Source organism: Lipotes vexillifer, unplaced genomic scaffold (genome assembly GCF_000442215.2).
Source record: "Lipotes vexillifer unplaced genomic scaffold, Lipotes_vexillifer_v1.1 scaffold779, whole genome shotgun sequence".
Classification (NCBI taxonomy): Eukaryota; Metazoa; Chordata; class Mammalia; order Artiodactyla; family Lipotidae; genus Lipotes; species Lipotes vexillifer.
In genome coordinates this window covers 1,463,376-1,485,931 of record NW_006788448.1, presented here as the reverse complement: position 1 = coordinate 1,485,931, position 22,556 = coordinate 1,463,376, and the positions used below count along the sequence as shown (strand labels likewise).

Sequence of the window (22,556 nt, the reverse complement as noted above, 5' to 3'; positions counted from 1 at the left end):
GGAAAGAGACATGCCTGGGGCTCTAAGAAAGTCCCTGACCCTATGGACTTAGCATATGGTAGCAGGCAAAGAAAAGATTTGTGTATCAGTCTCTTGACTTTGACCTACATGTGATCTAGCTCACTAGTAAAATAGGACACAATGATTAGCCTTGCCACTCACCAATCATATCAGTAATAATGATTCCTCCCTTGAAAACAAACAGTTGGTAAGGACTGTGGTAGGCTGGGGGAAAAGTGAGTCACGGGGTTTCTCTTCCCAATATTCTCCCTCATAGAGAGGACAGATAAGTTCCTGGCTTTCTTCTTCTATGAGTCAAGGCTCAAGCATGAAGGAAAAGGAAGAACAATTCTCTCTCCTCAACATTCCCAAAATTGTGTTTAACTGCCTGTTTTCTGGTTTATCTCCTCACAAGACTGGAAGCTCTTCTTGGGCAAGTGCCTGGTTTGTATAGAAGGTGCTCAACAAATGTATGTTTTCTCAATTAGTGTTCACTAAATGCTTCTTTCTTTTTTTTTTTTCTTTTAACACATCCATCACCTGACATTGCTACCGTATGTGTGTTGGTGAGAACATTTAAGATTTACTCTCTTGGCAAATTTTAAGTATACAATTTATTATTATAAACTATAATCATCATCTTATATACTAGCTCCCCAGAACTAATTCATCTTATAAGTGAAAGTTTGTATTCTTTGACCAACATTTTCCCATCTCCCCCCCATCACCCCCTCCCCCAAGCCCTTGGCAACCACCATTCAACTACCTACCTGGTTCTTTAAGCTTGACTTTTTTAGGTTCCACATATAAGTGACACCATAAACAGTCTGCCTTTCTGTGTCTTTCTATGCCTATTTCACTTAGCATAACATCCTCCAGGTTCACCCATGTTGCCACAAATGGCAGGATTAAATGCTTATTTCTTATAGATAACTCATTATATTATTTAAGTGCAAACTACTGCTAAAAATGGTTCACAAAATTTTACCTGACTATATATTCCCTTGAAATATTCTTTCCACTGTAATATATTACACATACACTCACATACATATATAAGCTTAATATATTTGCTTAACAAATTCATATTCTAGCATTAGAAAGTTTGTCTTGAAAAGTTGGCATCATTACAAATTTTGAAGTAATGGAATCTTAGTTTCAAAGACTTTAGTATAATGTCATTCTTTTCCAGCCCCACTACAAGTAAACCAATCTGCATAGTTTCAGTAACATCTCTATCTCAGATCCAATGTTACGAGAGATTAATGTTTGTTTAATGAATGTGTTTTGTTTCAACATATAATCCCAATACAACAGGACCATATGATCTATAAATTAAACCAAGTTTGGAAATGCTATTTCTAAAAATAAATGATGCTTTTCAAGAGTTTAATAAACATACAAAACATTTATCCCTAGTTATGAAACAATTTACACAAATCTTAATTTTCTTTCTCTAAGCAGAGGTACACACCCTTATAAAATAGCAAGCACCACTGACATACATACCAGTGACTACAGCATTACTCTCATCTCTATTGTCAGTCTCAATAGCACCATAAGATTTTAGCAGCTCTTTCATGTTTTTATCATCTGCTTCATCCAAAGCAGTCTTCTGCTTTTGATCCTTTTGATTAGGGTTTGCTCCATGTTGTAGTAGAATCTCAGCTGCCTAAAAGGTATTTTTCCAAAGTTATCTCTACAGACCCCTAAGATCAATAATTCCTGCTTTCATTACAAGACACCACTATCAAGTATTAAAAGTTATCAAAAAAAGTTTTCAAACTCTGACCAAGAAAATCTTGATTAAATTTGATATGACAACTGTAAACTGCTCCACTGATTTGGCCTGATCTGTCCTCACAGAAGAACCAAACACCATGACGTGAAAATACGAGACGTGCTGCCTTCATGGCTGAAGAGGCAGACTTTGGGAGACTGATGTGCAAAAGGATTTACTCTATCTCTTTAACAAAGCCCTTTGTCCTCCCCTAAGCTGCTGGAAGATAGGGTGGAGAAGGGAGCAGGGATCATTTCAGGATTATATTAAATTATACACTGTATTATAAATTGCCATCAGACATAGTTGAATAAAGTTTCATTTGAACTATATTTCAGGTATATTACTTGTTTAGGAGGTTTTATAAGCTAGCCTGGGAACCTAATGTCCATTCTAATATTTTCTATGCAAATATGTTTCCTAAATAGATGACATATTCACAGAATGTTAATAAGATTAAAAAGAAACAGAAATAATCTACTCCAACCCCACCTTTTAAAGAAGAGAAAACTGAGGTCAAAGATAAATGTTGTGACATTTTGGGGGCAAAAGTTTCTAATATAAATAATGCTTCCCTGAATAACTCAAATTTGTGTTTAAAAAATTTGAATAACTCAAAGTTGTATATTAGAAGTAAGTTTATGATTCATCTAAGTTAAAGATTGTCACTAATTAGTTGACAGTATAAGTCAACTAGTAAAAATCAATCAGTGATTCCATCTGCGCAAGGCAAATGACTCAAGCCACTGAAAAACCTTTTGTTTAGGAAAAATGGTCAGTATTTTGTTAAAGTAAAGATATGCATATGTGCTAGTAGCTTTTCTCTTTCAACTTGTGTCCAGGTATGGAAAAGCAGAAAAACTTAGGAGCAAATGGGCCAGTAGAAGTAATAAGGATAGCTCCTTATTTGTTCTATCAGCCTTTTTGTTTTAAAGTCAAGCATACAAAACTCACTCCTGCTACTAACTAGCTATGTCCTTGGGCAAGTTATTTACCATCAGAACCTCATTTCTCTCACCTATGAGGCTTAAATGTGAACCCGTGTACAGTATTTGGCACATGGTGGGGCTTAAGGAAAACACTCCCCTATTTAGCCCTGTGTAATCTCCAGCCTGCTGGCTCTGCCTAATCTCATGTTGTTTCCTTACCCACACCTGTAGATCAGCCAAGGAATTGAGGGGACTCCCCTTTAAATCTCTGGAGAATTCTCTCTGTGCAGATATATTCTGTCTGGTATTTTGCCCCATAAATTTTAGCTGTTGGAGTTTTAAACTCCAAACAACCTTCTCAACTCATTGAGATCATAAGGCTATTTGCTTTCTTCCTCCCTAGGCTTCTGCCTGAAAACTCCTCCTAGTCCATGAGGTGGGGCAATCATACGGTTCGTCTCATGTTTCCATCCTTTCAGGGATCACTGCCCTCTGCTGCATGTTGTCTAATGTCTCAAAACTGTTATTTCATATATTTTGCTCACTTTTCTAGTTTTTAAGGTGGGAGGAAATATCTTATCCCTGCTATCCCATCTTGTACAAAAGTGGGTACCCATTCCCACCCACATTTTATCTTTAAAAAAAATCTTTTCCTTATCTTTTTATTCTCCACATTTTATAATGTAGAATACATGACCATCTTGGAAGATAACTTAAAAAAGAAATTAAGATTTTTTTAAATTGAAAGTTGAAAAAGAAAATAAGATGTTGAATAACTTTGCATGCAGTCATGCCAGATAGAAAATTAGGAATTAAATATACAGGGTGTTATAGAATTGATACTTAGTAGGTCTACAGTACCATACATTTACCTTTCTTGCTCCCCCTTATTAATCTTTCTAGATCATCTATCAATATCCTACCTCAAAATAAAGAAATAGGGACAAAAGGGAAGAAAGTGAGTCTGAAATAAAATGAGTCAATGATAGAAGAACTGTCACATGGAGGGAAAGTTAATGAAGATATGAAGAAAGATGATGGCAATATATCAGTATCAAAGGAATTAAAATATCATTAAAAATACTACCTCCTTCTTTTTAAATAGAATATTTCTCCTTAAAGTAAAGGCAACAGAGATGTGGAAGGTTATTCCAAAAGCAAACTTTGTCTTTATCACCACTTAGGTAAAAGAACGTCAGTAATTCTCTAGATCAAGCAATAGCAAACTATAGCCCGGGGGCCAAATCCAGTCTGCTGCCTGACTTTGTAAATTAAGTTGTATTGGCACACAGTCAAACCCACTCATTTACATGTTGTCTAGGGTTGCTATTGCACTAGAACAGCAGTTGAGTAGTTGCAATAGAGACTGTGTGGCCCGGAAAACCTAAACTGTTGATTAGCCCTCTGTAGGAAATATTTACCAATCCTTGCTCTAGACCAGAGCTTTCAACAGTTTTCTGTTATGATGGCAATGTTCTAATCTATACTGTCTAATATGGGAGCCACTGCCACATGTAGCTATTGAGTACTTCAAATGTGGCTAATGCAACTGAAGAACTAAAACTTTCAAAAAATATATTTATTTATTTATTTATTTATTTTGGCTGCTCCGGGTCTTAGTTGCGGCACTAGGGTTCTTTGTTGCTGCGGGCTGGACCTTCATTGCAGCGTGCGTTATCTTTTAGTTGTGGCATGAGGACTCGTAGTCGCGGCATGCAAACTCTTAGTTGTGGCATGCATGCGGGATCTAGTTCCCTGACAAGGGATCAAACCCAGGCCCCCTGCATTGGGAGGGCAGAATCTTAACCCACTGGACCACCAGAGAAGTCTCTGAATTTTTTTTTTTAAGATTTTTTTTTTGATGCAGACCATTTTAAAAGTCTTTATTGAATTTGTTACAATATTGCTTCTGTTTTATATTTTGGTTTTTTGGCCACAAGGCATGTGGGATATTAGCTCCCCAACCAGGGATCAAACCCTGCAACCCCTACATTGGAAGGTGAAGTCTTAACCACTGGACCACCAGGGAAGTCCAAGAATTGAATTTTTAAATTTAATTAATTTTAAGTAATTTAAATTTAAATAGCCACATGTGGTTAGTGGCTACAGTATAGGACAGTACAGCTCTAGATCAAATTCCTTATTTCAGATATCTTTATCTTTTTCAAGCAGCAGAACTAGGCCTAGAACTCAAGTTCTCTAAAATCCAGTTCGGTGTTTTGTCAAGCTCCCTTTCTGCTATTTCCGGTGATGAATTTTCAGTTCTTGGCATTTATCTTTACAGAAGACCTTCTACATCTGAGTTATCATTTCCTCTAACCCTTGAAGTTACAAAATTTCTACGAGGGAAGCTACCGTCTTCAAAATAGGAAAATTCTCACTTATGAAGGCTACTTACAAAATTTGATCTAATCAAATATCCCTCCCTGCTCAATAACATGGCATTTTTTCCCATCCATCAAGTCAACATATTTCTCTTGAGTTTTGGTCAATTTACCACTGGTCCCTGATATTGTAAATAGCCAACAATAAAATGGAAATACACTACAAATTGATTACAAAGCCAAAATGTAAAGATGTAGGATTTCCTGAAGTCATATATTAAAATAATATTGTAGGGCTTCCCTGGTGGCTCAGTGGTTGAGAGTCCACCTGCTGATGCAGGGGACGTGGGTTTGTGCCCCGGTCCGGGAAGATCCCACGTGCCGCAGAGCAGCTAGGCCCGTGAGCCATGGCCGCTGAGCCTGCGCGTCCGGAGCCTGTGTTCCACAACAGGAGAGGCCCGCACACAACAACAACAACAACAACATAATAATAATAATAATAATATTGTAGAAATGCTTGAAGCACCTGTGAAGCAACTGATAAATGAGAAACTTAGAGGTAAAACTGTTAACCTAAAAAAAAGAAAAATTTTGAATATGAATGGATTAATACAGGACCTGGGGAAAACTTGTGGTACCTCTCAAAATTTTTGAAAAAGAGACCTTCCCTGAGGTCATGATGCAAAAAACCAACTGTGAGGTAAAGGATGTCCTATATGCTGTCATACCATTTTGCCAGAAAAGCTAGGCCAAGAAAACATACATTATTCTGTTTTTGCTGTTCCAGAAATCAGTATGTATTTCAATTAGAAACTAAATATAATACTATTTAGAAAGGAGTTAACATAGCAGGCCTAAAACTGCTATCTAGAAAGGCTGCTTGCTAGGTTGGTCTATAGCTGGCATCTGTGAACTTGGCTGGTAAACACTGCACTACACTGATACAAAACTTTCCCTAATTGATAAGAGTGGCTCTCTGTGCTTCAACTGTCTACACAAGCAATGTGGTTTATTCATGCTTCTAGGAGTCTGAAATCTTGCTATGTGCTAGGCAGAGGGTGCCTACATGACTAGCCCTCAATATAAATCTTGAGCACTGAGTTTCTAATGAGCTTCCCTGGACAGAAACATTGCACTTACGTTGCTACATTTTCACTGCTGAGGGAAAAGCAAACTGTATGTGACCTCTCATAAGGAAGAGTGCATAGTACAGCCTGCACATGGATACCTCCAGACTCCACCTTTTTCTCTGATGATCCCCCTGTGTACCCTTACTATACTGCTCTAATAAATCTTAGCTATGAATACAATCATATGCTGAGCTCTGTAACACCTTCTAACAAATTTCCAAGTATAGGGGTGGTATTGGGAAACCCCTTATTTTGTTTATATTGCATTTTTCAGGATAATGTCTAAAATCCTGATTTTCCTACTATGAAATTTTGGCCCTTATTTAAGTGGTTTCACTTTAAGTAACCTTTTCCCTGTACATATAACCAGTTAAGTTCATCACTTCAATGACTCTTCCTGTTTGCTTTCTTCCATTGCATGACCACATAACTTTGAGACTTTGTCAATTCTTTTTTAATTTAAATATCTTAAAGGTCAAAGAGCTTCTTTGATCAAAAGAAGCCTCCCTGGACATTAGCCCACCCATTTGGTATTATTCTTAATCATTAGTTTATCTCTCTTATCTCTGCAAATCATAAATTCAATACTATTCTTTCACATGACTATATTTAGACTGAAAACAGTGGGGATATATTTTCATAAAATTAAATAAAATTACCAGGCTATTAAAAATACCTAGAGACAGATAAAGTAGTTTTAGTGAGAGATCCAAGGAATTTTTTATATGAACCTTGGTTTTATATTGTTGTTGTTGCTGGTAGTTTCCTTAACTATTTTTCAAAACCAATAATTATTCCTGAAGTCTATATTGCCAACTGACAAATCTTCTCCTAAGGTTTGTCAAACAAAAAAGATGAGTTTAAAAATCTGGAGAATTTTAAAGTCTAGATTTGAAATTGAGTGTTACTGAAATAATTACCCTGGTGATTTTCTCTTGTGATATTTTTACCATGGCTATCTGATTTAAAAAAAAAAAAAAGGAGAAAAAAATACAAGAACCCCCAAGGAAACAAGCAACTTGAGCTTTTACCCATTTCTCTGAAACTTCAAACCCACTGAGAAATTTCGAGTTTAAAAAACATCTGGCTGTCACATATATCATCACTATATAGACTCTTTTATACACAACAGCAAAGCATTTAATGCAATTAATACTGGAATGTATTATATTAATAGGCTGTGTTTACTTCTAGCCCTTTCATTTTATTCTCACTTACATGAATTACATGATGAAGAGACAATGGAAAAATGATTCATTAGGAAATACACTGGTTTTCTAATCTATATGTAATATCATATTCATTTGTACTTTTAAGCAGTTTTTAAAAATCATTTGTTTTAAGGAATCACTTTAGTTCGCAATTTAAAATATCTTCACTGTCTTCACTCACTTTTTAAAGAAAAAGAAATAGGAACCTAATCTGATGTGCACTATACCTTTAAATGGTTGTTTGCAACAGCACCATGTAAGGGCAGAATTCCATCTACATTTTCACAATTAACATTAGCACTAGCTTTTAACAACTCTACAATTATATCATTGCATCCCGTACTAGCTGCCTCATGAAGTGGTGTCCAACCTAAAAAGGGAAAAAAGAAAAAACAAAACAAGCTGCTTACAAATCAGTATTCAAGTAGTATTATAAGTTTATTTGCACTAATGGAATTATTAACTTTATTGATTCAAATGTATGTACTAAGTACTGGACAAGAAATAATACTGAAAACAGGCTACCTAAAGATCCCTGAGCCCAGAGCTGCCCCTGGACATGGCCCTGTCCACCAGAGGGCCCAGGATCCAGACCTGCCCACCAGTGCACAAACACTAGACCCAGGATGCACGGGGCCCTGTAGCCAGAGACCCTGGCACCCAGTTCCACCCACCAGTGGGCAGGCACCAGCCGAGAAATCCTTAGGCCCCAGGTCTGTGCACCAGCAAGGCTGCTTTAGCCTTGGGAACAGCCTCACTCACAGTGGGTGGACACCAGCCCCAGGACAACTACAGCCCCATAGTCTGCTGTGGCAGGAGTCAGCCTACCCACGGGCAGGCCAGCACCAACCCTAGGACCAGCTGGGTCCAAGCTCTGCCTAGCAGTAGGCCAACACAAACTTTAGGACACACTGAACCCCACAGCCACCTGTATCAGGAACTGGCCCCACTCACCAGCAGTCCAACATGAGCTCTGGGACCCCTGGGTCTTAAAGCCAGACTCCAGGACCTGGCTCTGCTCACCAGTGGGCTGGCACTGGTCCCAAGAACTAGCTTCACCCACTGGCAAATGGGCACCAGCCCTGGGATCTCCTATACCCAGACTCTGCCCATCAGTGAGCCAGCACTAGCCCTGGGACCCCCTGGGGTTTAGCAGCCAGCCACCTTGTGACCTAGCCCCACCAACCAGGGGCCAGCAGCCTCCACACAAAGCAGGGCCTGGCAACCAACTGTACTGGGGGCCAGCCAAGCCTACAAGACCACACACAGTAGTCAGCCTGCCACAACAGAAGGACCCATGCAGCCCACCTATGGGGCACCCCTAGAACATACAGCTCTAGTGATCAGAGGGGAGTGAACTCTTGGAAGCTTAAGACATTTCCTATAAAAGGCTACTTCTCCAAGGTTGGGATATGTAACAAGCCTACCAGATACATAGAAATAACTAGTTAAGCAAAATGAGGCAACAGAGGAACATGTTCAAAACAAAGGAACAAGATAAAACCTCAGAAGAAGAACTAAGTGGAGACAGGAAATCTACCTGAGCAAGAGTTCAAGGTAATGACTGTAAGAATAACAAAAGAACTTTGGAGAAGACTGGATGAACAGAGAAGTTAGAAGTTTTTAACAAAGAGTTAGAAAACATAAAGAACAACCAAACAGATGAAGAATACAATAACTGAAATGAAAAATACACTAAAAGGAATTAACAGTACACTAAATGATATATATAGGAACGAATCAGCAAGCTGCAAGACAGAGTAGTGGAAATCAAGAAGTGAGGACAGTTTAAGAGCTCTCTGGGACAATATCAAGTGTACCAACATTTTCATTATAGGAGTCCCAGAAGACGAAGAGAGAGAAAGGGATGGAAAGCATATTTTAAAACATAATAATCTGAAAACTCCCCTAATCTGGGAAAGGAAAGAGACATTCAGGTCCAGGAAGCATGGACAGTCCCAAACAGGATCAACATAAAGAGGACCACATTAAGATACACTGTGATTTAAATGGAAAAATTAAAAGATAAAGAGAGAATATTAAGAGCAGGAAGGGAAAAGCAACAAATAACATACAAGGGAACTCCTATAAGGCTTTCAGCTGACTTTGCAACAGAACTATGCAGGTCAGAAGGTACTGGCAGCATATATTTAAAGTGATGAAAGGGAAAAATGTACAACAAAAAATACTCTACCCAGCCAGGCTCTTATTCAAATTTGATGATGATATCAAAAGTTGTACAGACAAGCAAGAGTTAGGAGTTCAGCACCAGCAAACCAGCTTTATGTGAAATGTTAAAGGGACTCCTCTAAGCAAAAAGGAAAAGGCCATAACTGGAAACATGAATATCACAAAAGAAAAAGTTCATCAGTAAAGGCAAATATACAGTAAAGGTAGTAAGTCAACTGGGTACAAAACTATTAGGAAGGTTAAAAGACAAAAGTAGTAAAATCATCTATATCCACAATAAGCAGTTAAGGAATACACAAAACAAATACATGAAAAATACGATGTTGAAAACAGTAATTGTGAGGTGAGGAGAGTAAAAATGCAGGGTTGTTAAAATGCATCTGAAATTAAGAGATCAGCAAGTTAAAATAATCATATATACATACACACACATATATAAATAAAACTCATGGTAACCACAAATCAAAAATCTATAATAGAGCCACATGCAAAAAAGAGAATGGAAACCAAACATAACATTAAAGATAATCATAAAATCACAAGAGAAGAGAACAAAAGAAGAAAGGAATAAAAAAGAATTACAAAAACAACTCCCAAACCATGAATACAATGGCAATAAGTACATACATATCAACAATTACTTTCAATGTAAATGGACTAAATGCTCCAATCAAAAGACACAGAGTGGCTGAATGGATACAAGAACAAGACCCATATATATGCTACCTACAAGAGACTCACTTGAGATCTAAAGACACACACAGACTGAAAGTGAGGGGATGGAAAAAGGTATTCCATGAAAATGGAAACAAAAAGCAAACTGGGGTAACAATATCTGTATCAGACAAAATAGACTTTAAAACAAAAACTGTTACTAGAGACAAAGAAGGACATTACATAATGATCAAGGAATCAATCCAAGAAGAAGGTATAACGATTTTAAATATATTTGCACCCAATATAGGGCCACCTAAATATATAAAGCAAATATTAACAGACATAAAGGGAGAAATTGACAGTAACACAGTAGGGGACTTTAACACCCCACTTTCATCAATGGACAGATCATCCAGACAGAAAATCAATACAGAAAAACTGGCCTTAAATGACACATTATACCAGATGAACTTAATTGATATATATAAAACATTCCATCCCAAAGCATCAGAATACACATTCTTTTCAAGTGCATAAGGAACAGTCTCCAGGATAGGTCACATGCTAGGCCACAAAACAAGAACTGGTAAATATAAGAAAACTGAAATCATGTTGAGCATCTTTTCTGACCACAACACTATGAGACTAGAAATCAACTACAAGAACAGAACTGCAAAAAACACAAACACATGGAAGCTAAACAACATACTACTAAACAACCAACAGATCACTGAAGAAATCAAAGGACAAAACAACAAATACCTAGAGACAAATGAAAATGAGAACACAATGATCCAAAATCTATGGGATGTAGGAACAGCAGTTCTAAGAGAGAAGTTTATAGTGATACAAGATTTCCTTAGGAGTGAAGTAAGTCAGAAACAGGAAAACAAATACCATATGCTAACACATATATATGGAATCTAAAAAAAAAAAGGGTTCTGAAGAACCTAGGGGCAGGACAGGAATAAAGATGCAGATGTAGAGAATGGACTTGAGGACATGGGGAGGGGGAAGGGTAAGCTGGAACGAAGTGAGAGAGTGGCATGGACATATATACACTACCAAATGTAAAATAGATAGCTAATGGGAAGCAGTTGCATAGCACAGGGAGATCAGCTCGGTGCTTTGTGTCCACCTAGAGGGGTGAGATAGGGAGGGTGGGAGGGAGATGCAAGAGGGAGGAGATATGGGGATATATGTTTATGTATAGCTGATGCACTTTGTTATACAGCAGAAACTAACACATCATTGCAAAGCAATTAAACTCCAATAAAGATGTTTAAAAAAAAAAGATTACCTCAGGAAACAAGAAAAATCTCAAATAAACAATCTAAACTTACACCCAAAGGAACTAGAGAAAAAGAACAAAAAACCTGAAAGTTAGTAGAAGGAAAGAAATCATAAAGATCCAGCAGAAATAAATTAAATAAAGACTAAAAAAAATAGAAAAGATCAATGAAACTAAGAGCTGGTTCTTTGAAAAGATAAACAAAATTGACAACACTTTGGCCAGACTCACCAACAAAAAAAGAGAGAGGGCCCAAATCAATAAAGTCAGAAATGAAAAAGAAGTTATAATGGACACCACAGAAATACAAAGGATCGTAAAAGATTACTACAAACAACTACATGCCAATAAAAAGGACAACCTACAAGAAATGGACAAATTTCTAGAAATGTACAGTCTCCTAAGACTGAATCAGGAAGAAATAGAAAATAGGAACAGATAAATTACCAGTAATGAAATTGAATCAGTAATGAAAAACCCCCAAACGAACCAAAGTCCAGATGGCTTCACAGGTGAATTCTACCAAATATTTAGGGAAGAATTAACACCTATCCTGCTCAAACTATTCCAAAAGTTGCAGAGGAAGAAACACTTCCAAACTCATTCTACAAGACCAGCATCTCCTTGACACCAGAGAAAGATATCACACAAAAGAAGAAAATTACAGGCCATTATCACTGATGAACATAGATGCAAAAATCAACAAAATATTGGCAAACAGAATCCAAAAATACATTAAAAACATCATACACCATGATTAAGTGGGATTTATCCCAGGGATGCAAGGATGACTCAATATCCACAAATCATTCAATGTGATACATCACATTAACAAACTGAAGAATAAAAATCATATGATCATCTCCACAGATGCAGAAAAAGCTTTGGATAAAATTCAACATCCATTTTGAAAAAAACTCTCCACAAAGCAGGTATAGAGGGAACATACTTCCACGTTATAAAGACCATATATGATAAGCCCACAGCTAAAATCATGTTCAATGTGAAGAGCTGGAAGCATTTCCTCTAATATCAGGAACAAGACAAGGATGCCCACTCTTGCCACTTTTATTCAACACATTATTAGAAGGCCTAGCCACACCAATGAGACAAGAAAAAGAAAGAAAAGGAATCCAAATTGGAAAGGAAGAAGTAAAACTGTCACTCTTTGCAGATGACATGGTACTATACATAGAAAAATCCTAAAGACACCACCAAAAAACTACTAGAGAACATCAATAAATTCAGTTAAGCTGCAGGATATAAGATTAACATACAGAAATCTCTTGTATTTCTGTACACTAACAACAAATTATCAGAAAGTGAAATTAAGGAAGCTTCTCATTTTCAACTGCATCAAAAAGACTAAAATACCTGGGGATAAACCTGCCTAAGGAGGTAAAAGAGCTGTACTCAGAAAATCATAAGACAGTGATGAAAAAAAAAAACAAACTGAAGATGACACACACAGATGGAGAGACAAGATATACCGTGTTCATGGATTAGAAGAATTAATATTGTTAAAATGACCGTACTACCCAAGGCAATCTACAGATTCAATGCAGTTCCTATCATAATACCAATGGCATTTTTCACAGAACTAGAACAAATAATTTTAAAACTTGTACTGTAGCACAAAAGACCTCAAATAGCCAAAACAATCTCAAGAAAGAAGACCAGAGCTGGAGGAATCACACTCCCTGACTTCAGACTATACTACAAAGCTACAGTAATCAAGAGTCTCATACTGGCACAAACACAAACACACAGATCAATGGAACAGGACAGAGAGTCCAGAAATAAATCCACACATTTATGTCAATTAATCTATGACAAAGGAGGCAAGAATAAACAATGGAGAAAAGACAGTTTCTTCAATAAGTGGTGCTGGGAAAACTGAAGAGCTACATGTAAAAGAATGAAATTAGAACATTTCTCACATCTATACAAACATAAACTCAAAATGGACTAAAGAACTAAATGTAAGACTGGAAACCATAAAACTCCTAGAAGAAAACATAGACAGCATACTCTGACATAAATCATAGCAACATTGTTTTGGATCTGTCTCCTATGGCAAAGGAAACAAAATAAAAAATAAACAAATGGGACCCAGTTAAACTTAAACGCTTTTGCACAGCAAAGGAAACCACTGACAAAATGAAAAGAAAATCTACTGAATGGGAGGAAATATTTGCAAATGACATGACCAATAAGGGGTTAATATCCAAAATATATAAACAGCTCATAGAATTCAAAACCAATAAAAGAAACATGCCAGTCAAAAAATGGGCAGAAGACCTGAATAGACATTTTCCCAAAGACATACAGATGGCCAACAGGCACATGAAAAGATGCTCAACATTGCTAATTATCAAAAAAATGTAAATCAAAGCCACAATGAGATATTACCCTACTCCTGTCAGAATGATTATCATAAAAAAACACCAATAACAAATATTGGTGAGGATATGTAAAAAAGGGAGCCCTTGTACACTGTTGGGCATGTAAATTGGTGCAGCAACTGTAGAAAACAGTATGGAGGTTTTTCAAAAAACTAAAAACAGAACTATCATATGATCCAGCAATTCCACTGCTGGGTATATATCTGAAGAAAACAAAGACACTAATTCAAAAAGATACATGCACCCCAGTGTTCACAGCAACATTATTTACAATAGCCAAGACATATAAGCAACCTAAGTGTCCATCAACAGATGAAAGGATAAAGATGTGGGGTGTGTGTGTGTGTGTGTGTGTGTGTGTGTGTGTGTGCAATGAATACCACTTGGGCATAAAAAGAATGAAATTTTGCCTTGTGCAAAAACATGGATGGACCTGAAGGGTATTACGCTTAGTGAAATAAGTCAGACAGAGAAAGATACTCTATGTTATCACTTACCTGTGGAATCTAAAAAAAAAAAAAAAAAAAGCAAATTTAGCAAAACAGAAACAGATTCATGGATATAAACAATAAACTAGTGGTTACCAGTAGGGAGAGGGAAGTGGGGAGGGGCAAGATAGGCATAGGGGATTAAAAGGTACAAACTACTATGTATAAAATAAATAAGCTACAAGGATATATTGTACAGCACAGGGAATATAGCCAATATTTTACAGTAACTAAGTGGAATATAATCTATCAACTTTGGGTTTTTTGTTTGTTTGTTTTTTAGTTTTATTTGTAATTAAAATTTTTTTTGAGGTACAGTTGTACAATATTACAACTTTGAAACACTATGTTGTACACCTGAAACTAATATAATAAATCAAGTATACCTCAATAAAAAAGTATGCTTCATTTTTTTAAACAAATTAACCACATCAAAAATATTTGTTGATACAAGTGCCAAAAGACTCACAGAGCATAAGATATAATGGGACCAGAGTAAATACTAATCATGTCAAATGGTTTCAAGTCTATTAAAATAGAGTAAGATCATCTGACCTTCCTATTTATATCTTGTATTGTCACATTTCTCTTTGAAATGACATTTGATCAATCAATCTGAGTTTTTTTCCCTCTGGAATTCCTTATACAAGTTTCTTTTGTGCTTCAGAAAAATGTTAGAAGATCAATTTAAAAATGGAGGTTTAAGATAAAAACAAGACATGGGAGAAAAAAGGAACAGTATTAATAGACAAGGAAAGAAAAGAAGGGACAGGGAAATGGGAAAATTTGGTATTCTCTACAAAATTAGATAATGATATTAAGGCCTCCAAGGAAAAGATCTAAATAAAGCTTCTTTCCCTTCCCATTCTGTATACTCCCTCTGAATGCTCCCAAACATATGTTAAAAACTCTTTCAAAGGAGAAGGTTATTTTAGCATTTGGTGTGAACCAAGATAAATCTTACTATTCAACTAAATAATAATATATTATAAAAAAGATTTTCAAAGTGAGCAGCTATATATCAGCCAGGATCAAAATGGGGGAGGGTAGATGAAATGTGTATATCAGTGAGTTCAAATTATAAAGACAACTACAATTTAAAATCGAAACCTGCGTTATCTTTTAGATTCACATCTGCTCCAGATTCTATCAGAGCTTTCACCAGAGACAAGTTTCCTCTTCTGGCAGCCAAATGAAGCCGGCTTTCTCCTCTGGCATTCCTCTTATTGATCCCAGCTGTTTTCATTTCTGTAAATTTGCCAAGCAAAACTGAGTATTCTTTTCTGCCAAGTGCTGATTATTATGAAGGATCTTAGAAAATACAAAGCAACTTCCTCAGAACATCCTAAGTAGGATGCACTACACAGAAACATACCTCAATTAATATCATTGCTGTTACTATTTAAAAATATAACTTGTGGGCTTCCCTGGTGGCGCAGTGGTTGAGAATCTGCCTGCTAATGCAGGGGACACGGTTTCGAGCCCTGGTCTGGGAAGAACCCACATGCCGCGGAGCAACTAGGCCCGTGAGCCACAACTACTGAGCCTGCGCGTCTGGAGCCTGTGCTCCGCAACAAGAGAGGCTGTGATAGTGAAGAGGCCCGCGTACCGCGATGAAGAATGGCCCCCGCTTGCAGCAACTAGAGAAAGCCCTCGCACAGAAACGAAGACCCAACACAGCCAAAAATAAATATAAAAATAAATAAATAAATAAAAGATTGCTATAAAAAATAAAAAATAAAAAAAAAAATAAAAATAAAAATATAACTTGTAAAGAATTGACAGAGCATCTGATCACATTACTTCAAATTCATTCTAGCAGTTGTTCACTCTATCATATGCTTGATTAAAACAAATAATACTTGCTTCATTTCTACACTCACTTCACTCTCAGTAGTCCTCTATCAATGGATAAAAATTTTCTTAAACCAAATTGTGATTTTATAAAAATCCTCTTTCTGTAACTATTCTTATATCTCAGTGGGTGTGTTTCTGATCACAAAAGATGCCAAGAACCAAATCATGGCCTCCTGGGTACTTTGTTTTCTTTCATAGAAAATGTAGTACAATATCATTATCTGAAGATTTTAAAATCTTTTCCTTGCATTACAAGTTAGACTTGAGCTGGAACTAAAAACAGTGAATAGTTTTTTCCCAAACTATGCTAAAATGATGTACTAAAAGATTTTTTTGTAACATCATATAAAGAAAATAGAAGACACTATCTCTTCTTCAAGTGGCCTACAGTATAGTGGAATGACAGACATGTAAAAACTTACATTAAAATATGATTCAGTGCTGCTAGAGAAATGTATTAGTTTCCTGTGGTAGCTGTAACAAATGACCACAAACCCGGTGGTTGTGTTGTGCTTAACACCACACAAATATATTATCTCACAGTTCTGGAGACCAGAAGTCCAAAACCAAGGTGTCAGCAGGGCTGCACTCTCTCTGGAAGCTCTAAGGAAGAATCCTTCCTTGCTTCCTCCAACTTCTGATGGATACCAGCCTTCCTTAGCTTCCTTGGCTTTTGGCCACATTGTTCCTTTGCCTGGCTCTTCACATTATCTTCTCCTTTCCTGTGTGTCTCAAAGCTCTCTCCATTTTTCTTTTATAAGGATACTTGTTGTAAGATTTGGGTCCCATTTGGAAAATGCAGGACAACCTCCTCATCTCAAGATCCTTAACTACATCTGCAAAGATTCTTTTTCTAAACAAGGTAATGTTCACTCTTTAAATGAGATAGTATCACAGATTCCAGGGAACAGGACATGGACATATGTTTTGGGGGGCCACTATTCAACCCACTACAGGAGGTATGTATAAGAAGGGCTTTAGTTTAAAATGACAGGCAGACAATGCAGGAAGGTTCAAAGAGTATGCCTAATATTCCTACCTCTTACTATATCAACTTTTTCTTACTAAATCAACTTTTTGGTGCTTAACATTTAACCTGAAGTAGTCCAGCCTATTGGTCACACAGAACTAGCTCCAAGAACTATCAAAGAATAGTCAGCTATCCATGCTGCCAAACACACACAGTTCGTGTATCTGACACAAAGAAACTAGTGGCTATGCTTCTTTAATTTCCCATGTGTTAAAAGGGCTCAGTGGAAGTATCTAAGGGATCTGACACAATTCAGATGTGCTGCCCCCACTCAACATTCTTGCTGTCTCTACTGTTTATCTTATCTCCTCTAACATAACAAATTAGAAGTCATAGGCAAAAATATGACAATATATTGGAAGACTAAGAGATTCTCAAGTGGTGGATTACAGTAAAACCATCTGACAAATATAGCTGAAATAACCTTATAAATTAGTGAATGACTAAAAGAAACAGTAAATATGAAAGTGTATAATTCTTTGAAGGAGAGTGGATTGCTAGGCTTGATCATGCAAACCTTTCCCTATATAAAAATAGGAATACAAACCTTGGCTGCAGGTAGCTTTCAAGAAATTTTGCCTTTTTCTGAAATTCTGAACTTTTTTGTGTTCCTGGATGTTAGTAGGCATGTGAATTTCTGAATCTGTTTTTTCTTTCTTCTCCTCACAATTTCTTATAGTGTTTTCATCTCCATTGACATTATTAGTTAATTCCTCACCTGAAAAACAAACATTTTGCAATATCAGTGTTGTAGTTCTCCTTACCGGTTACATGACTAAAAAAGAGTCTAGTCATGTTAATTGTTCCAAGTTTCTGTTCCTAGCTGGACAGCTTATTTTAAAGGAGTGGAATCCTTTAAAAATGTTTTCATACAACAAACATAAATTAGTTTTCTGGATGCAATTTCAACTGTGAATCACTGAAATCAATGGAGATAACAATTTCCTGCTATAAAAATGTTGTTCGGTTTCTTGATACTAAGAAGGTGCTATATTAAAAAAACTCATAGAAATACTGTTTGTTATCTCCTGACAATATCAATTTAGCACATTCTTTCAAAGTAAATACCATTACTTAACTAATTAAAAGTATCTCCAAATTATGGTCCACATGTCCTCATTCTTATCAGTTTGGGCATAGGTTGAGTGAAATTCAGTTAGAAATTTCTGTGAAATAAGTAAATCTATAGGAAATGTGTACAAATTGAGCAATACTACTAATACCTGGTTTGTGAGAAATTTCCTTCTCTTCTCTTTGACTAAGCTGTGAGATGGTCAATTCTTTATTGATATTGTCAGTGGACTGAAAGCCTATACTATGTATAGTTTTGATCTCTTGTCTCCTTTTTTCAACTTTAGTTGTTTCCATTACTTGAGAATGAACAACTCTGGATAAAGGTCTATTTGAAGAACTTGGTTTTTGGCCTTTGTCAGTGTAATTACTTTTAGTGTCTCCTTCCTTATTCACCTTTTCCACAATATGTGTATCCATTTGATTCATTAAAGGAGTTGGTATTCTGGGGCTACAATCCTGAGGCCTCTCGAATAGTTCCACATGACTAGTTAACTTTGAAACTTCATGTGTTGAGAGTGTTCTTGTACAAGCAAGGGAAGTATGTTCAGGACTGCCATGTGAGTGATCAAAAGAAGTTCCACATGTACATTGTTCATAATTTGAAACATGTTCAGAAACTATTATATTATCTGAATTAGAAAAATTAACAGCTTCCTGTTGTGGAAATATGGTTAGGCTGCCTGCTTTTATTAACTCATTTTCCTGTGAAAAATGGTCTTGAGAAGGTAAAAGTTGTTGAAAATCCATTTCTTCTCTATTTGTTTTATTCTCTTTATAATTATCGTGGTTTTTGCAACCTGAAGAACTTATCACCTTTTTAAATGTTACAGTCTCCTCAGGAGCACAGGAATCACCATCATCACGATTATTAAAATTTTCCTTTATAAAGGATGGGGAAAAGTTTTCCCACTTATTAGGGCTCTCATCTTTTTGACCTGAGTTACTGTTTTCATGAGATTTATAAGGGCTAATGTGCTGCTGTTCTTGGTGAGTATGAGGCTGCTGATCTGTAGTAACAAGTGGTAACTCGGTTTTTTTATGTAAAGAAAGTCCTGAGAAAGAAACGGCTTCAGCTTCGCCAGTGGATTCTAATTCCAAAAATTTTATTTCTTGTCTATCTGATAAATCCAGGCTTTGGGTATGTGTCTCTTTGGGAAATGAACAAGTCTCAACATCGTTACTTAAACCATTTTTCAGGCCTGACAGAGATGGGCTAAAAGGTTTACATGACTTTTCTGGAAGGTCATCAAGGGTTTGGAGAGTATGTTGTTGACAAGTAACCAATCTGTTTATTTTTCTGGAAGAAGAGACAGCTATTGTCTTTCTTGGATTGCTTTCTTGGATTGCATCATCCACTTGAGTTCTTTTATGTCGTGTATTTCTTCTTCCTTTATCTTCAGACACATTTGTGCTGGGATCCTCAACAGCATGGAGATTGTCCTTTCTGAGTCCTGTCGAGTATATTTGGTTAAGAGTTGATCGTTTATGCTTGGATTTACCAAATTTCGTGTTTGGGGAATCTTTTTGGTAATGTTCATATACATCTTCTTTATTTATAAATAAACCCTCTTTGCTTCCTTTATTGACTTTTACATGTTCTGGCTTCTGTCTCTTGGAATTTTCATCACAAACAAACCCACTGTGATTTTTAGAACTGAATTTTGGTTTCTATAGAAACAAAATACATAGTTAGCTTTAATTTTCAACTATAGTTCTACACCTAATTCATTCTGGATTGGAGATAAAGCAAACTAATATTCCATTCAATGTTATAATTTGATCTAACCACAGGGCCTGCTGGGATGTATACAACCTGATTTGTATTTCAGAAAAGTAGACTAACAGAAGAAAGGCAAAAGCAATAGACTCAGTATGTGTACTAATCTTTATTTTCTCCTGTACATTTTAATTTCTTTTTGCCAGTATTTTAGCACTATCTATCTTACTAAACGTAATGAAAAATTTTAATCTACCTAATTTTTATAGGCTTTTAAAACAATCAGATAATTCCTTTACAAGGAATCTTTACAAGAATACTGTAGAAACACTCTCCTCTCCCATTTGTTATATAGGTAGACCTAGAATTAAGAGAGTTTCTTCCTCTGGTATCTGTGAGAGACCACAGGTAGGGCAGTGGAAGAAGGGATTTAAAAACAAAAAGATAGATATACAACCAAGTTGGCTTGCATGGAAAGGTTACTGTGGGCTGCCAAGATTAAAACAGGGACAGTGCTTCCTCTCACACATCACAACACAAGCACCAGATGAAAAGTAACTGCCCACCACGTGAAGTTTGAAGGGATGGATCGACACCTTTGACTCTTATACTGTGCTCAGGCCAGAGGAAATTCGACATTGTTGATAACCCTCATGGCTCCATAAAGAGGAGAAAGGAAATGGAAATGGCTACCAATACATTAGTGTGCCCACATATGCTTTATTTACTCAACTGCTTCCCAAACTAACAGGCCAGAACCTTCTGATTCTTATGTAATTATTCCAAAGTGTCTTAAAAGCAAAGGTGAAGTCACTGTTCCTGGTGAATGCTTCAGTAGTCTTTCTTTCCCCTCTGATGATCTATAAAATAACCAGCAGGTGTGCTCTATAAAAATGTTTACTGCTGAACAGAGATATACCTTGTGGTGGTGTTCATCCTCTAAGTCTGAAGGGTCAGTGCTATTTGTCTGCGCTGTAAGCAAAAAGAGAAAGGTCAAAGAAAAGAGCCTCCAGTAGTCAGACTCTAGACTTCTAAAACCAAAACTCCTTTGCCATGAGAAAACCAAGTGGGAAAAGTGAAATTATGCAAACACATTCTATTAAAATTGGCACATATAATATTCCATAATTTATAATTTCCATATTTATTGAGAGAGCTGAAAACATTTCTCGAGGAAAAGCAAAACAGACCCAACAAAATTATGTTAAAGATGGGCACTGAACTCAGTATTTTTATATTCCCCACAGTTATACTCAGATATGCAACTGTGTGCAAGGTTTTATAAGGCAAAAAATTCTTTCATAATTAACCGTATTATCATCATTTTCTAATATGTCTGCTTAATAAAGTTGCAGGATACATAAGTAATATACAGAAATCTGTTGCTTTTCTATATACTAATAGTGAACTATCAGAAAGAGAAAGCAAGAAAAAAATCCCATTTACATTTACAATCTCATAAAAAAGAATAAAATACCTAGGAATAAACTTAACCAAAGAGGTGAAAGACCTATACTCTGAAAACTATAAAACACTGATGAAGGAAACTGAAGATGATACAAAGCCATGGGAAGATATACTGTGTTCTTGGACTGGAATACTGTTAAAATTTCCATACTACCCAAAGCAATCTACAGATTTAATGCAATCCCTATCAAAACAGCCACAACATTTTTCACAGAACTAGAACAAATAATCCCAAAATTTATATGGAACCACAAAAGACCCTGAACTGCCAAAGCAATTTAGAGAAAGTTAAACAGAGCTGGAGGTATCGTGCTCCCTACTTCAGACTATACAATACTACAGTAGTCAAAATAGCACAGTAATGGCACAAAAACAGACACATAGATCAATGGAACAGAATAGAGAGTCCAGAAATAAACCAACACACCTATCTTCAATTAGTCTATGACAAAGGAGGCAAAAACATACAATGGAGAAAAGAAAGTCTCTTCAACAAAGGGTGCCTTCAATCAGTGGTAAAACTGGACAGCCAAATGTAAAAGAATGAAATTAGAACATTTTCTCACATCACATACAAAAATAAACTCAAATGGATTAAAGACATAAATGTAAGACCAGAAACCATAAAACTCCTAAAAGAGAACATAGGGAGAACACTCTGACATAAATCATACTAATATTGTTTGAGATTTGTTTCCTAAGGCAAGGGAAACAAAAAATAAACAAATGGGACCTCATAAAACTGAAAAGCTTTAACACAGAATAGGAAACCATTGACAAAACAAAAAGATGACGTACTGAATGGGAGAAAATATTTGTAAAAGATACGACCAATAAGGGGTTAATATCCAAAATTTATAAACAGCTCATACAACCCAATATAAAATAAAAAATCCATTCAAAAAAATGGACAAAAGACCTGAAAGATATTTTTCCAAACAAGATAACACAGAAAGGGCTTCCCTGGTGGCGCAGTGGTTGAGAGTCCGCCCGCCGATGCAGGGGA

The 22,556-nt window shown here is 36.3% G+C and overlaps 1 protein-coding gene across 1 annotated transcript in view; it reads right to left on the bottom strand.

Annotated features, from left to right (window-relative positions):
- The window catches only part of ANKRD31 (ankyrin repeat domain 31), a 133,397-nt gene that overhangs the window by 50,748 nt on the left and 60,093 nt on the right, over positions 1-22,556 (bottom strand). The window contains 5 exon segments of the mRNA XM_007461615.1: positions 1,510-1,672; positions 7,602-7,744; positions 15,516-15,653; positions 18,516-20,034; positions 21,003-21,055. Of these exon segments, the coding sequence (XP_007461677.1) occupies positions 1,510-1,672; positions 7,602-7,744; positions 15,516-15,653; positions 18,516-20,034; positions 21,003-21,055 (2,016 nt within the window).